The sequence below is a fragment of the Artemia sp. Qi Xiang Cuo genome, chromosome 2 (assembly GCF_049724085.1).
Source record: "Artemia sp. Qi Xiang Cuo chromosome 2, ASM4972408v1, whole genome shotgun sequence".
Taxonomy (NCBI): Eukaryota; Metazoa; Arthropoda; class Branchiopoda; order Anostraca; family Artemiidae; genus Artemia; species Artemia sp. Qi Xiang Cuo.
In genome coordinates this window covers 9866528-9882994 of record NC_142795.1, presented here as the reverse complement: position 1 = coordinate 9882994, position 16467 = coordinate 9866528, and the positions used below count along the sequence as shown (strand labels likewise).

General features: G+C 40.4%; 1 protein-coding gene across 2 annotated transcripts in view; it reads left to right on the top strand.

Moving 5' to 3' along the window:
- LOC148954892 (uncharacterized) overlaps positions 1–13853 on the top strand; it is a 415568-nt gene extending 401715 nt beyond the window's left edge. For both annotated transcript variants that reach the window (XM_089107977.1, XM_089107976.1), the window contains exons 6-7: positions 7538–7649; positions 13717–13853. In XM_089107977.1, the coding sequence (XP_088964103.1) occupies positions 7538–7649; positions 13717–13835 (231 nt within the window). In that variant the 3' untranslated portion in view covers positions 13836–13853. The remainder of the gene's footprint in view (positions 1–7537; positions 7650–13716) is intronic.
- Positions 13854–16467: the final 2614 nt, after the last annotated feature.

Below are 16467 nucleotides of genomic sequence, written 5' to 3'. Positions count from 1 at the left end.
ACTATTGTCATTTCCGCACCATGTAAACGAGTCATGTTTAATTTTTAAAATTCTAAGGATCAACAGGCCCGAACGAAGCTAAGTCACTTGAAACAAACCCAATCCTTAAGTCTGTGACAATCTCTAGTCCAGGACTTTTAGCTCAAAAAAGTGTCGAACCCAGACAAAATTGCAATATAAACGAAAATGGTACAAAAATAATCAGAAAAAAATTCTGTACAACATACTGAAATTCCCCATAAATCCGAGTGGGGCGAGTACCCGAAAAACAGGGGAAATTGGGAAAAATGCTGAACATGCCCAGAAAATAGTTCAAAGTGAGTTTTCTGAGGTTTTCACATACGCTGATTACGAAATTGACATCTAAAATTCAGTATAGAAACAGAGTACTGCGGAAAACGGGGGAACAGGGGAAAGAGGGGAGAAAAGAGAAGAATACAGGGTAGGGGTAGAAAGCGGTTTGAAAGATATTTTCTGGGGTATTCCTATCTGGTGATTACGAAATTGAGAACTAAAATGATATAAGAAAATTGATTAACATAAAACGGGGAAATGGGAGGGGGGAGGGAGGGGAGAAAGGGAAATATACAGGGTAGGGGTAGAAAGCATGTGGAAATGTTTACAAATGTTAATACAGGAGATCTATAGAGGTTCGGCTACCCCACAGGTTCGGAAAAGGCAAAAAAAAACTCGAGAAAGAAATACGGAAAGATACTGAAATTACTTTATTCCGTATTCCTCGCCGTTATCAACAAGCGCGTGGGTTCGTCAACAAATTAATGCAGAAACCCTAAAAGACATCGCAGGCATGACCTTCCACTTCTACAATCGAAGGAACAAAGAGGGCGCTGGCATGGTGTATAAAACCCTCCAGAGCTGTACAACCTCTGAAAGTAACTCGGACCTCCTTTGGCACAGCAGCTGGTTTTTAAGAAGCCAAAGACCTGGTTGGAGTGGCCTTATGCAGGCAGTGCACGTCGGAGAACATGACGGACGATCCTCAGTTCTGTTTTTACCTATGATAGACTACAAAGCTACTAATCAGTCTTGTATTTACTCCACACTCATATTCATCAGTGACCAAGCGCGAAGACTCGCTGTAACTCTCGTTGTCACGGTTGACCAGTCCCTCTTCTGGAAAGCAACAAAGATTGTTTATGATAAGCCTCCCCTGAAGAAAATTGTAACAATACATGGAGGGTTCCATACACGAATGAGCTTCTTAGGGGCCATAGGCTATATAATGGAAGGGTCGGGCCTGAAAGAGATGTTAGAACTTGTTTACGGGGAGAATATACTGAAACACATTTTCAGCGGCACAGGTTGCAAGAGCAGTAGGAGCTCACGAGCTAGTCGACGCATCACTGAATATTTCTCTTTTGTGTATGGTATACTTGATTCCGTATAGCGAGAGACCTTCCGACTGCAAAGATCTTGTACGAGTCTCCAGCGTGTATGATGATTTGGGGGATGGAAAGATTTCTCCGGAAGAAGCGGCTAATCACGAAGCTCTTCAGGCGATGTTGCTACGCCTCGAAGCATTAAAATCGTTTCTAAAATCCAGCAGAACTGCGCAGCTGTTCATGCAGAATTCCGAAATGGTTTCGATCTTTCGGAAGTTTTTGAAAGCAGAAAGGACTGAAGACTGGGATTTCTACTTATCCTCTCTTTCTGAAATGCTCCCATACCTCGCAGCTGCGGGGCATAATCTTTATGCCAAGTCAGTTCGTCTTTTTCTTCAGATGATGCAGGAACTTGAAACATCGAATCCTCAGCTCTTCGGACAATTTGCAAGCGACAAGTTTATTGCAGAGGAGGTGATCGTTATTGGGCTGGATTGGCTCCAGAGCTCGTCATCGAGACAGTGCTGATGAAGAGCCTAAAAACAGACGGAGGGCTGACAAGAGGAAAAGGGATGACTGAGCTTCAAAGAAACATATGGACAATGTCTATGCCACTACTCGCTTCAGTGAATGATCTAATGCAGAAACTGACGGGCCTAGAGTACAGTTCTAGTGAACAGCACGTTACTGCAACCGCAGCACGAATAAAGAGAGATACTAAGGATCTACTGACATTTCTTGAATTCCTTCTATAAAACTGTCCTTTCACTAGTTCCACAGAGCTTAGAAGTATAGTTTCCGGGCTGATTGCCCAAAAAGGCGTCAATGCAGAGGATGCTAAAGCTCTAGGTGAGCTGATCCTCCAGCGCATGGATGGCCAATCCGTCGAAAGTTTTTTATTCAGGAAGAAAGACAAAGTCGTTACACTGGCATCCGATGGGAACATAAGGATAGATGGCGAGATTTTGCATATCGACCCTGCACTGCTTTTTCAGTGTCTTTCGACTGCTTCCCATACATCTGAAAATGACATGGCAGAAACTCTACGTTACGAACTGTGCAGTTATCCGCCCGCTTTGTTTGAGAATTCTGGCATAATGCGTCAGCCAGACAAACCTGCACTAGCGAAAGCAATATGGAAAGAAGCGAAAACGGACTCGATTTACCACCTGCCAGTGTCAGATCGTGTCACTGTAGTTGACGGAGGTTGGCTGCTTCAGCAAGTACCTTGGAAGATTGGTGATACTTATGATTCAATCTGTGACAGCTTTGTTAGTTTCGTTACTCGACGCTGTACCTCCCCTACTGTTGTCTTCGATGGATACAGCGCGGGTCCAACCACGAAAGATGCTACCTACAATCGACGGTATAAGGGAAGCCAGCATCAAGTGATCGATTTCAGTTTAGGGATGAAGCTCCAGAAAAAGAAGGAAGAGTTTTTGAGCAACTCTCAGAACAAACAGCGAAATATAAGCTACATCGGGGAAAAACTCAGAGCCAAAGGATTTGAAGTCGTCCATGCGAAGGATGATGCTGACTATATAATCGTGAAGACTGCCGTAACGAAAGCAGAAAACTCTGAAACAATCGTTCTTGGCAACGACACTGATCTTCTGATTCTACTCTTGTATCACCTCCCGCCTAATACAAAAACACTTTACTTCGAATCGTCAACGAACGCAAAAGAAGCGATAACACGGTTCTGGTGCCTCAACGAAGTTCAAAAAAAAAATGGGAGAAGTATCCAGGCTACTTCTGGTAGGGCACGCACTCTTGGAATGTGACACGACCTCACGAGTTTTCGGACTTGGAAAGCAAGCTGTGCTACCTCTTTTGAAGAAGAGCGAAGTGTTCAGAAAAAAATGCGAAGTCTTTCTGGATGAATCATCGTCTAAAGATGAAATTGTGAAAGCGGGTGAATATCTTCTCCTCAGCTTGTATAAAGCACGACCAAACGAAGATCTCACTAAGATGCGACATCGAATTTTCTTGGAAAAAGTTTCTTCGTCAAATACTACGGCGTTTGTTAATCCTGAAAGGCTTCCGCCAACTGAAGCTGCAGTTTCATTTCACTCCCAGCGAGTGCGCCTCCAGGTATCCCGTTGGAAAGGGGAACCAGCTGACCTCGACCCGGCACTGGGGTTGGGTCCTCAGAGACCGTAAATACTCACCTGTGATGACCGATTTGTTGCCCGCACCTCAGACTCTTTTCAGTGTCGTGAGATGCAACTGTAAGACAGGCTGTGAGAACTCGCGATGCAGCTGCAAGAAAAATGGATTAGCGTGTACGTTCGCGTGCGGAGAATGTCAGGGTATCAACTGTTTGAACAGGAACAACGAGATTGTCGAAGACGAGGAGCTCGACTAGTGACATCAATGCTGTGTTTTTCAAGTCAACTCAACTGCCTTAAAAAGTGCAGATTTTACCTATAGTTGCTGAAGTTCTTTTTTTAGTTTTTTATTCAACGATATTGCCTTCGAAAGTACAAATCTTACCTATAATAGCTGAAGTTTTATACTGTGATCACTGCCAAGCGGTTGTTTTCTTTATGTTTAGTAATTCAAATGGTTGTAAGAAATGTCTGTGATTCAAGAAAGTAAAAGTTTGATATTTAAGCGAGTTATTTTGTCCATAGGCCTACTTATTAGCCATTAGCAGCTGGCTCAGGAGTCAGGCTTCCCTTCCCCTTTTCCGTAATTTCCTCCAGTTTTGTTCGGTTTTCATGGTTCTCGTTTTCTTTCCTTCATTTTAGGTGTCAGTTTCGTGATCAGCAGATAGAAAAACCCCAGAAAACACATTTCAAACTGATTTCTACCCCTGACTTCAATTGTCCCTTTTCTTCCCCTCTTTCCCCCTTTTCCCCCGTTTTGGTGGGGTTCATGTTCTTTGTTTCATTTTAGATGTTAGTTTCGGGATCAGCAGATAGGAAGACCCCAGAAAATATATTTCAAAGTGCTTTCTACCCCTACCCTGTATTTTTTAATTTTTTCCCCTAGTACCCCTGTTACACCCGTTTTCCGTAGTACTTTTATTCTATACTGAATTTTAGATGTCAGTTTCGTGATCAGCGTATGGGAAAGTCCCAGAAAACTCACTTTGAACTATTTTCTGGGCATGCTCGGCATTTTTCCCAATTTCCCCTGCATTTCTCCCTTTTCCCTTGTTTTTCGGGTACTCGCCCCACTCGGATTTATAGGGACTTTTAGTATGTTGTACAGAATTTTTTTCTGATCATTTTGGTACCATTTTCGTTTATATTGCAATTTTGTCCGGGTCAAACCCTAAAAGTCCTGGACTACTCCTGTATATTCTGTATTTCAAATTGAATCGTTCCTCCCGAGTCTCTTGACATTTCTTTAAGATTGATCTTAATGTCAAACGTAAAGAAACGAGTTTTCTGACTTGTTTCGCAATATTTTGAGTTGCGTAATTCAAACCCAGTTAATTTTAATTTGTTCGAAAAGCTTTGAATGATTCTGTATTGGATTCCGATAATAAATAACGGCTGAATAGAGACTAAAATAAGACAGGAAAATAGGCTTTTCAACGGGAGGAGGGGGGTCAAGGCGATTTTCGTTTGTTCCCATTTTCTAGGACAATGTTCACCGGGCTTTTCGGAGTGAATCCTCACTTCACATACACATAAGAACTTCTTTTCAGAAAGAGGGCACAATATACAAAAAAGAGCACCACCAGGGTTGCCAGCTGTAGCACGAAAGCGCTACTTTTGCACCATTAAATTCAGTTTTGGTTAATGCTAATGAAATACAAAAAAATAGGTTGAATAAATAATATTTTAGAAAAAAATTTGGGCTATATTTATGCACTTTAGGGAGGGGGGGGGTAAAGCATAGTTTATATTAAATACGTAACCTAACCTAACCTAAGTACCTTTTTTCCCCTAAACCCCCCCCCCCAAAAAAAAAAAAAAAGCAGTTTAATTATTGTAAACACTGAGACAAACAACGCTTTGCCATCCATTTATCTCTTGCAAATACCTGTTTGACGGGTTTACATTTGTAGTTCCTTGTACAGTACATAGCGTTGTGTACAATAAAATGCACAAGCACCCAATTTTCTGACTTCAGCACCGAAAATTGCTGTATACCCCGCAAATTTGGGCCATTGTAGCACTTTAAGAACTGACTTTGGGGGCAACCCTGAGCATTACAAATAAGTCAACTGAATGGAAAGTGTGGAAAGTAGCACGGAGATGGTGCCATTTTCAAATATTGGGTCTGAAGCCTCTCCTCCCTGTGGTATTCTACTGATAATTAATTCGGTGTCATGGATGCCCAGCTATGTAAAGTATGTTTTGATACTTACGTGCTATAGCGACCACACCAAAGAAGTGAAGTTGGGCTAATCATAATGAAATATGCCATAATATGATACGATTATAATTTTTTAGTAACAAAATTATGAAAAGCAAATAAGAGAATTATGGAAAGCAGGTCGCCCAAACCGCATTATATTAAATGCCTAACCTAACCACCTCTATACAGTAAATATTTAATTAAAATATACCTGCATAGATACCGTTTATGTCGCCAGGCTAAGCTGATTATCTCCGACTAGACAAAGAAAACCGGTTTCATTACAGATCAAGAACAAAGTGTGGTCCCTATAACACGTAACTAGCCTACCTACATTTTTTTATATACAATATATTGCCTACTAAGTGAAAAATGGTTGCGGAATTTAGTGTGTCAAATAAGACGAAGTCTTAACCATATCAACGGATCAAAAAAAATGTTGTGTCCGTTTGTTTACATAAAAAACTTGCCAGTTGTGTTTTTTTCAGCCAATCAATCATGTCGTTTAAATATTTTACTCTTCTTGAATATCCTTTGACTCTTCCTTTTCATCGAGCAAAGTTTGGTCTGCGTTTGGTGGTCAAAAGTTGGCGAAGAGTAAAATGGTATTGAATATCTTCCTGGCGTGGAGATAAAACAAAAAGAGGTCTTTTTTTCCGGTTACTATACTAGGAAACCTCATGTTTTCATGTAACTTATCGCATTTCAGGGAAGTTGGAACCCAGTCCCCCAAATTTCTCCCCGTCACCTTTCCGCTCTATATTTTTCAAATAGTATCCTATGGTGTCTTCAATCTCGCCAGGAGAATCCTTACGACCTTGTTCTCCTTCCTTATCATTCTTCTTTTGAAACCTCTATCCTAACTCTCATCCACACAGCCAGACTAAAGAATAAAGTTTATTTATTTGGTGAAAGAGGGATTGGTCCTTGATAAAAGGGGATTTTGGGCCCATTTTAGCCATGCATACAATATTTCTCTTTGATGATTTGAGAAAACAGTCAACAAAAGGCACATAATTTGGAGACAGAGAAAGTCGTGGGATAATTATAAAATTTGGGGAGGCATGTGGTGGATCCAGAGGGGGGGGGGGAGGGTGAGGGGATACCCCACCTAGCGTAGTTTAAAGTAGCTTAATTTACTTAATTAATTCAAGTTTGCGGTAATTAAACTTGCTCCTAACGCAAGTTTATCGGATCAACCTATTTTGCGCTCCCCAACCCTAAAATTTTTTTTTGATTAACCTATTTTGTGCCCCCCCCCCCTAAAAAAATCCTGGATCTGCTCCTGGGGGAGGCCGGATCTGGAGGTACTTCGATTACCCCCCCCCCCCCCTCCAAGATTTATACAAATTCCTCGTTTTTGGTATTCGTATTAAGAAAAACGAAAATTGCACTCTCCCTCTGGATTTTTAAAAATAACCTTTTTGTATCTTTGTTTAAAAAAAAGAAAAGAAAAAACCTTGCTGTTCCCTCATACTTTTTCGTGAATTGGTGCCCCCCTACTCTTCCCTCCCACTTTTCGTGACTTGGGTATCTGCCTCCTCTACATGCTTTAACATCTCGTATACCTTTCTAAATTTTTATAGTGTGTGTCAAGTACGTAGGCAAGAGTTGGCGGAAGTGCTGGGGATCACTCAATCCCAGGATATCCATGTTCTTACAATTTTCTTCACATTTCGTATACTTTTGGGAGGAGGAAGGGTGTCGAGAAATTCCTTACACTTCCTTCGCCACCGAATGTACTCTTGTGCATGTGACTGTTGGGAGACCTTACACGGTGGCCGGGTATTACACCTGTCTGACCCCTGTTTGAGCGATAAGGTGGTCGGTTTATTTTTGTGTTAAGCTTGTTTATTAATTTTGTTAATTTCCTACAGGTTTCTATGAAGGTACAAAACTTGCGTCTTGACCGCTGTTGCTTTAGTCAGTATTCTCCACTTCCAAATGTTCATATGGGAAGTTTTATTAATAATCTTGGGATAGATATTGGTAAGTGTTATTATCGAGGATGCTCAAAATCTTATGGGGGACCTGAAAATTTTCCAAAATTTATTTTTGTTAGAAAAGACATTCTTAATCTCATTATTAACTGCAATTGTGTATTTCCGTCCCCCTTTTCTCTTGACGCTAAAGACGTCTGCATACCCTAAAACTTTGTTTGTGGATTCACCATAAGGACGTTTACCTCTAGCGAGGGTCCTACAAAACATCACCTAAAAAGTCTTTTTGCCGGATTTTTCTTGTTCTCTTATAACACCTGTACACAGGGGGAGGGAAAAGGGTCCTTTCGTGAAGTTTTAAATCTATTCCATATATATTATATATATATATATATATATATATATATATATATATATATATATATATATATATATATATATATATATATATATATATATATATATATATATATATATATATATATATATATATATATATATATATATATATATATATATATATATATATATATATATATATATATATATATATATATATATATATATATGGAATAGATTTAAAACTTCACGAAAGGACCCTTTTCCTCCCTCCATATATATATATATATATATATATATATATATATATATATATATATATATATATATATATATATATATATGTCGTAAAAATTGGGGATCATACCCTCGTGTTTGTAGGGATAGCTGCTATCTAGTAAAGAGCAAACCACGACCCATTGTAGCCAAAAGTTCAAGAAAAGTGTTTTGAGAAAAACTGTCTAGTGAGAAAAAAATCGACATTTGACGCTGATTTAGGAACTATTATTTCAAAACGTCATTTTTTGCTCAAAAAGGGTCAAAATGCTGGGAAATACAAATTCTACAATAGCCAATCCATTTTTCATTGTCTAAAACGTTCAACAGGGTGGTTTAAGGCCCCTCCTTCTTGAAAAACGAGAAAATAGGTTTTTTTTACTATTGCCGGTTACCGTCATTTGAAAACGCTTGATAGTGGGTATTTTGGCTGGATTTAAATGAACTAGGCTATCAAAGAGACTGGTAAACAGATCGTGGTAATTAACCATACTTGACTTACTTGACTTAAGGCTCCTACTGGTGGTCCAGCGTAGAGAGAGAGATGAGACTCTCTGCCTCCATTCTGAACGGTCCTGCGCAAGCGTGACTGCTTCTTGGAGATCAGTACCGATCATGGCGAAGTACTGGGTAAGGCTGTCCCTCCATCTGAATCGGGGTCCTCCACGGGGGTGCTTCCAGCCATGTTGAGGGGGATCAAAATTGAAAAGTATGCGGGTGATTGCTTCTTCTGGCATGCGAATTAAGTGGCCAAACCACCGTAGAGCTCTTATGGTGAGCTGACGAGAGGTGGGGGTCTGATCTATTAGTGTCAACAGTCGGGTGCTCGAGACGAAGTTGTACCACTTGGTCCCTTCGATTCGTCTTAGTCAGTTTTTCTGGGCCACATCTGTGGCATCAAGAGCAGAAGGTGCTGCCGGCCAAGTTTCAGCACCGTAGAGAAGGATTTGTGATTCGGTGGTGTTGTAGATCCGCATTTTTATTTTTCGGCTGATATTGGACTTTGAGCACAAGGAACGGAAGAATTGAGCCATAACAGCAAACGCAGCTTTCGCGAAGCGCGACTGGACTTCCATTTCAATTGAGCCGTTATCTGAGATGACAGATCCAAGTTAAGTAAAAGAATTGACAACTTCGATAGTGTGCCCTAATACGTTAAATGATGGTGAGTTGGCGGAATTTCCTGCCGGGTCGGAGATCATTATTTTTGTTTTCTGCCAGATAATATGTAGTCCCACCGACAGCGTATTGAGAGCTGCCTTGAGTTCAACTTCAAAAGTGTATATCAGGGCAATATCATCTGCGAAGTCGCAATCGGCTAGGACTCTATCGCCATATTTCAGTCCGAATTGGAGCCGATTCGTTGTTCGTGATCCACGATATGATCAATCACCGCGTTGAAAAGTTCAGGAGCAGCAACACAGCCTTGCCTTACACCCGTATATATCTGGAATATTGGGCTTCGACGACCATTAACCTGGACGGACCTTTTTCTACCAGTGTAGAGCACCTTGAACAGGTGACAATATTTATCAGGATCAGTCAAGTTCGTTTTAGTATCAGCCAAGGGGGCTCACGGTCGATCGAGTCGAAGGCTGCTTTAAAGTCAACAAATGCAATATATACTGTACGCTGGAACTCGCGGGCTTTTTCGATGACCTGTCGAATAGTGTATATCTGCCTGGTCGTGGATCTGTTGGGCATAAAACATGCTTGCTGAATCCGGCGGGACTCACGAATGAACTGGATACTCCTATCAAGCAACGTCATGGTGAATAGTTTGCCAGGCACTGACAGGAGGGTGATTCCTCTGTATTCGAGCAATCGCTACGGCTACCTTTCCGCTTCCATAGAGGAAGGATTATCCCTTCCTTCCATTCTTCAGGTATCAATTCGGTTGACCAGACGAGGGAGAACAGCATGTGTAGCCAAAGTTGCATTGCCAGTCCTCCAAACTTTAGGAGCTCGACGGTGATCCCGCAGGTTCCTGGTGCCTTGTTGTTCTTTATTCTCCGCACGGCATTTTGTATCTCTTCTACCGAGGGAGGATCAGTCTCTGGTAGATTTTTGTATGTTGTTTGCTGAGTGGATGTAGTTAGGTTGGGGTCAACGACGATTCTTTCGACGTTTAGCAGCTTTGTGAATTGCTTCTTCAATTGATCAAAGTTCACGTTTGTATCCTCGAGTATTTCACATGTGACGGATTGAACTGTACCTATTTTCGGTGGTTTCCTTTCGCTAAGATCTCTGACATGGTTGCAATGTGACATGAACCTTTTTGTGCCGCATCTTTTAGCTCTTCAGCTTTTTTATCAACAAATTGTTGTTTATCACGGTGAATAATATTGTTTCTAATCCCGTTTAGCCGTCTGTAGGGGGGCATATCTCCGGCCAACCGCGCTTTCCGGTGCTGTTTAATGATTTGCAGTGCTTCTTGCGATAGTCAGGGCTTCTTTGAATACATCATACGACCGACAGTATTAGTGGCGACCTCTAGTACACCCTTTTTATAAGTCTACCAGGACATGTCTGGGTCAACAAGTGTATTCAGGCATTCAAACCTGTTCTGAATTTCAACTGAGTACGTTTGGTGGAATGCCCCAATTCTTAGTTTCTGGGTGTCTAATTTTGGCTGGCGCCGTTCTGAAGGCTGGGCTTTAAGACGTAATCGGAAGTTCGCAGCGACTAATCGATGGTCTGCTTTCCCTATCTCAGTGCCACGATATGTTCTACAATTCATAAGTGATGAGCGCCATCTTTGGTTGACTATGATATAGTCAATCATATTCCGCGTTCGCCCATCGCTGCTATACCATGTGGCTTATAGATGTTTTTCCTGTAAAAGAGGGTGTTGGCAATGACCAATTCTTGCATAGCGCACAACTGGAGGAGTCGAGTCTGATTTTCATTCAAAGAGTCAGGGGTAACCGGTCCAACTACAGATTTATAAGCCCCGCTGGGGTTTGATAAAGTTGCATTGAAATCGCCCACCACAGCCAAAACATCGTGAGGGGAAATCCGGGGTAGAGCAGATGTCAGAGCTGATTAGAAATTGTCTTTTTCGAACTCAGGGGAGACATTCGTTGGTGCGTAGTACACAATAACCGACATCTTCCCATGCTTGTGGTTGAAGCAAGCAGTGAGTAGTCTATCCGATATTGGGTTGTGGGGTATGAGGCATTTCTTTGCCTTCTTATTTAGGAGCAGGCCTACACTGCTGCTTCTACAAGAGTTTCGCCCTGACCAAATCATCCTGTGACCTGTACTGGTGATTTCTTCGTCGCCTGTTCCCGTCAAATGAGTTCATGTCATTCCAAGTATGTCAATCCCACATCTTAACATCTCTAACCCTAGAAGATCTTTGGATCTTGGTTTATTCATGGTTAAAACATTCCAGGTGGCTATTTTCAACTCACCTTGTTCAGCAAGGTTCAAAGGATGTCCAGGGGCGTGCCGAAGTCATAATAAATTAAAACCAATAAGATCCTAGACTTGAGTTTCATTTCTTTTCATTGCAATTATTTTCAGGAGGAGGGTCGCAAGCCCAACCGCACATAGGCCTGGGTTCTGATTAAGAAACCCTGGGGTGGGCTCCACCCGCACCCATGAGGTTGGGGTGGCCCTATTCGGAGCGATTAGCTAAGGGTTTAAGCCCCATGTGGTCAGCAAACAAGTTTGTATCCTTCCGGATGAGCTCCATTCACCACCAATGGTAAATTGGTGGTACCACCAATGGTACCTATGGTAATTAACCATAGGTAAAAAAAAAACATTTTGCTGTAATTATTAGCATTATATAGGTTGTTAGGTTTGAACTTGTTTCGCAATAGCGCTAGCAGGATACCGCAAGATTGCTGGGAGATGGTTGATGCCTGCATTATATAAAAATTAGTGCCTCTTATACATTTGTCTTTATAACTCCTTTGTAAAGAACCTTTTCCATCTTTATGAAAGTATATTTTTTTGTGTATAAATTCTTAAAGATAGGGGCCAAACATACCCTTCAAATAGACCGTATTCAGGGAGGGAGTAGGGGGTCTACACCCCCCCCCTCCTCGAAATTTTGTTTACAAGAAAAATTCAAGCTTCCCGGGTCCACTGTTCGCAAACCTGTCGATTGCCCTGTCAATGCTGATATCGATGTCACGGTGCACATTAAGTAGGGCCAAGCCACCGAGTCTAGTTTGCAGTTTGCGTAAAGTTGAGAAGCTACGCTCGGCAGATGCCATGCTCACTAGAAGAGATATGAAAATAATAAGAAGTGAGCTAACATAAGGATATAGATCTCTTCCGCTGAACAAGGAAAATCACCTCCTTCTCTTTTAGCCCGAAGCCATCTACTCCTCCACACATGTGTTTCTACCAAAACAAGCGTTGCGCTGGTAGACAGCACGGTTAAGCCAAGAAGTTGACCGCATATGCTAGAGATCTTTTTGATGGAAGATAGCAGCAAATCATCAGTACATCTCAGAATGTTTTGACATTTCAGAACATTCAGAACTGGTTGCGTTGCGTCTCGAACAGGGAGGCGACTGGCGAAAACTACCCAAGATTTACCGGGCAAACTGTTGCTATGCTCTGAGCTGAGAAATACTCGAGGAGGAAACGGCAGTGGAGAAAAAGCTGGGGAATGAACGTAATGTAAAAAGGTTTTAGAGTCTAGTTACAGTAGTTAAAACATGCGTTAATGCAGACCTCCGTAAGTGCAGTAAAAAAACAAAAAAATACAGCCCGTCTAAGAGGGGGGATCCCCCCTGGATACGCCGGTGCTTAGGGGGTTATTACCCCTTTTCCGAAAATAAGGGAAATATTCTCAGGCTCGTAACTTTTGATGGGTAAACAATAAATTTGATGAAACTCATATATATATTTAAAATTAGCACAAAAATCCGAGTATTTTGATGTATCTATTGGTATCAAAATTCTGTTTTTTAGATTTTCGGTAACTATTGAGCCGCGTCACGTCTTTCTTAAGATTTGTTATACCACGAAATGTTTGTCAAGGCATTTGAGACCCATACAACTGACGCTTCACGTCTTAATTAAAAGTGATACCAGTTGTTTATATATTTTGCTTTCATTCTCTCTCTCTCTCTCTCTCTCTCTCTCTCTCTCTCTCTCTATCTCTCTCTCTCTCTCTCTCTCTCGCTCTCTCTCTCTCTCGCTCTATATCTCTCTCTCTCTATCTCTCTGTCTCTCTCTCTCTCTCTCTCTCTCTCTCTCTCTCTCTCTCTCTCTCTCTCCCTCTCTCTCTCTCTCCCTCTCTCTCTCTCTCTCTCTCTCTCTCTCTCTCTCTCTCTCTCTCTCTCTCTCTCTCTCTCTCTCTCTCTCTCTCTCTCTCTCTCTCTCTCTCTCTCTCTCTCTCTCTCTCTCTCTCTCTCTCTCTCTCTCTCTCTCTCTCTCTCTCCCTTCTTCTTCTTCTTTCTATATTTTTGTCTCTTTCCCTTTATCTCTCCCCTCTCTGTACCTGTCTCAGATTTTTTAACTTATTTTTTTTTTAGGTTATTCGATGGACAGTGATGACGGTGAAGATGATGATCTGTATTTTTTCGACATGCTTCAGCGTGCTATGGTTGGTGATTATGACGTAGACGATATACACAGTGAAAATTACGATTAGGATGAATTCTCTTTTTAAAATGTGGACAGGATTATCTTATATGCGTATAAACTACGCAGTGAAAAATGGTTTTGCCACTGTGAAGCCACGTCTTCATAGTTTAGCTAAGTTGGTCAAGTGAAATTAGGACGGGCAGAGTCCTGGTTGGGTAAGTTTGCGCAGTCCACGCTGTATTAGGTGCACCATAGATCTTTATCCTAAGAGGAGGTATCAGTTAATTTTTAAAGGGGTCGGGGGCAAAACAGCCAATTTTTGACCCAAATTTTATTTTAAGTCCCCTTAAATAAAGCTTCCTGTGAAGTGTGATACTACATTATCAAACTTGCATAGAACAAACCTCTCAAGGCAAAGAAATGATTCTATCCACACTGCTAGAAACTATCCAACATAACAGAGATTTCTGACGCAAAAACTTTTTTTTCGTTTTTCCTTTAAAAATCACCAAATTTCTGAAAAGTAAAGTTTTTTGAAAACATTCTTAACTAACCCATAAGAAAGTTTTAGAAAAAGAAATGCGCCTCCCTTCTTCTAAAGTCTCTGGATCCGCCACTGTTCATGCTCCTTAAATCTGGAAACTCGATAGTCATAGTTAGTCGTACTTCATTGACATGGAAAGAATAGATGAGTAAAAAAGGATTGCCATCTATTTTTTTTTACTAAGGTGTCTTTTTGTACCTTTACTCGCTTCTTTTGTACGACTCGCTTCTTTATCACTTGGCACAATGTAGCTAAAAATGGCACGAAGATAAGGCTTAGAAGATAAGTAAACTTAGAAAATTTCCTAAAGAAATTTGACTCATTACGCTGAATTTGAAATTTATTGGTAGTCCCATTTCGACTTGCATCTAGTGTAAAACAACAATTGTCTGAGACAGCGTTCCAGAAGAGAATCATCATTAATTATACTAATTAGTCATTTATTATTAGCTTCCCCCTAAAATGACTAATAACTAGAAACTCAACCCCATACGTGTTCATAATGGTACAAACAATAACGTTATAGTTCTTTCTACACGTATAATGCTTAGAATCGCCCGCCCAAATTATTCTATTATCTATGTTTTGGAACAGAAGTAATAATAAATATTTAATTATTATTCATAATGCCTCCTGGAACCTACCCTATTTCAGAGCTGTTTTTGAATGCCTATTTCAATTTGATTTGATAATATAAAGGTTAAAATAATTTGGTCATCTTTTATAAATCATGATAGGCTCCCAAAAATTGTGCTCTTTGGCAATCTTGCAAAATTGTGCTCTTTGGCAATCTTGCAAGATTGTGCTCTTTGGCAATCTTGCTTTTTCGCCAAAAATCGGCAGAATCGTGCTTTTTGACAATTGCACTGGGGCCAAAGAACAGTGCAGAACTTATTTGAATAGAGCGGGAAGAGATCATGAGAAGAAATTTAAAGAAAGTAGAAATGTCTATGAACCAAATGAATTTGTATAAATAATGTTTAAAGCTTTTAATTAAAACTGTGCAAATATAAACAAAAAGGTATCTGAATATTTCAGCTTAATGGCTAGAATCCTTTATCTGCGAAAAAAAAAGGAAAAACAAGTCTAAACCGCTGAAACATAAGGAAATTAGGAACTTCTATAAATAAATGAAATATAAATATGTAATTAATGGGGTAAAGCTTTTAGCTAAGATAATGAAAAAATAACCAAAAAGGTGTCTGAACATTTCAGCTTAATGTCCAGAAATCTTTATCAACGAAAAAAAGGAAAAACAAGACTAAACAGCTGAAACATAGGAGGAGTAAGAACTTCTATAAATAGAATGAAATGAAAATATATAAATAATGGGGTAAAACTTTTAAATAAGATAGCGAAAAATAAACTAAAAGGTGTCTGACTATTTCAGTTTTATGTCCAGTTATCAACGGGAAATCAAGACTAAACAACGAACACATATAAGATATAAGCATAAATAGAACACAAGTGTAATATGGCAAAAGTTTTTTTTTTATGCAGTGTTTTTTCCTTTATTTAATTCTAAGGATGTTCTAATGTTCAAACTGGTCTTTCTTTTCTCGTTGATAAACGCTTTCGGACATGAAGCCAAAGCAGTTTGGCTTTTGTTAGTGTATACTTTTTTTCTCTGTCATATCTAAAGTTTTGCCTGTAATTTATAGATTTTTAATTTATTTTATTTTTAAAGGGAAAGGCAGTGTGGCCTAAAAAATTATTTGATTAGGACATTTTCGGGAGGGACTAAAGCAGGAAGCCCTTAACAGAGTGGGCCAGGGTTGTCCTGGTCCTGCAGTAAGTTCCCCATAGTTGTCAGGAGTTGCCCTTGGCCCCCCAAATAAACAAGTTTCTCTCAAAACTGCATATTGTATCCCTTATCAGAGACGTATGCAGTAGGAGGAGGGAATACGGCCTCGCCTCTCCCCTAGGATATCCTAACTTTTCTTGAATTTTTGGGCACCTCTTATTAAAATTAGCACATATATTACACTCCACCCTAACTTTTTATTAGTCATCCCCCTCCCCCTCTTGGAGAACAACCAGCGTGCCTGTTCCTTATGAAGAATTCGATGCATTGATAAGGGCCTTGGAAGCTGATATGAGAGAAAACTCAATATTGTCTCCAAGAACAACTAACGTCGTCCAGTCTTGCAAAAAA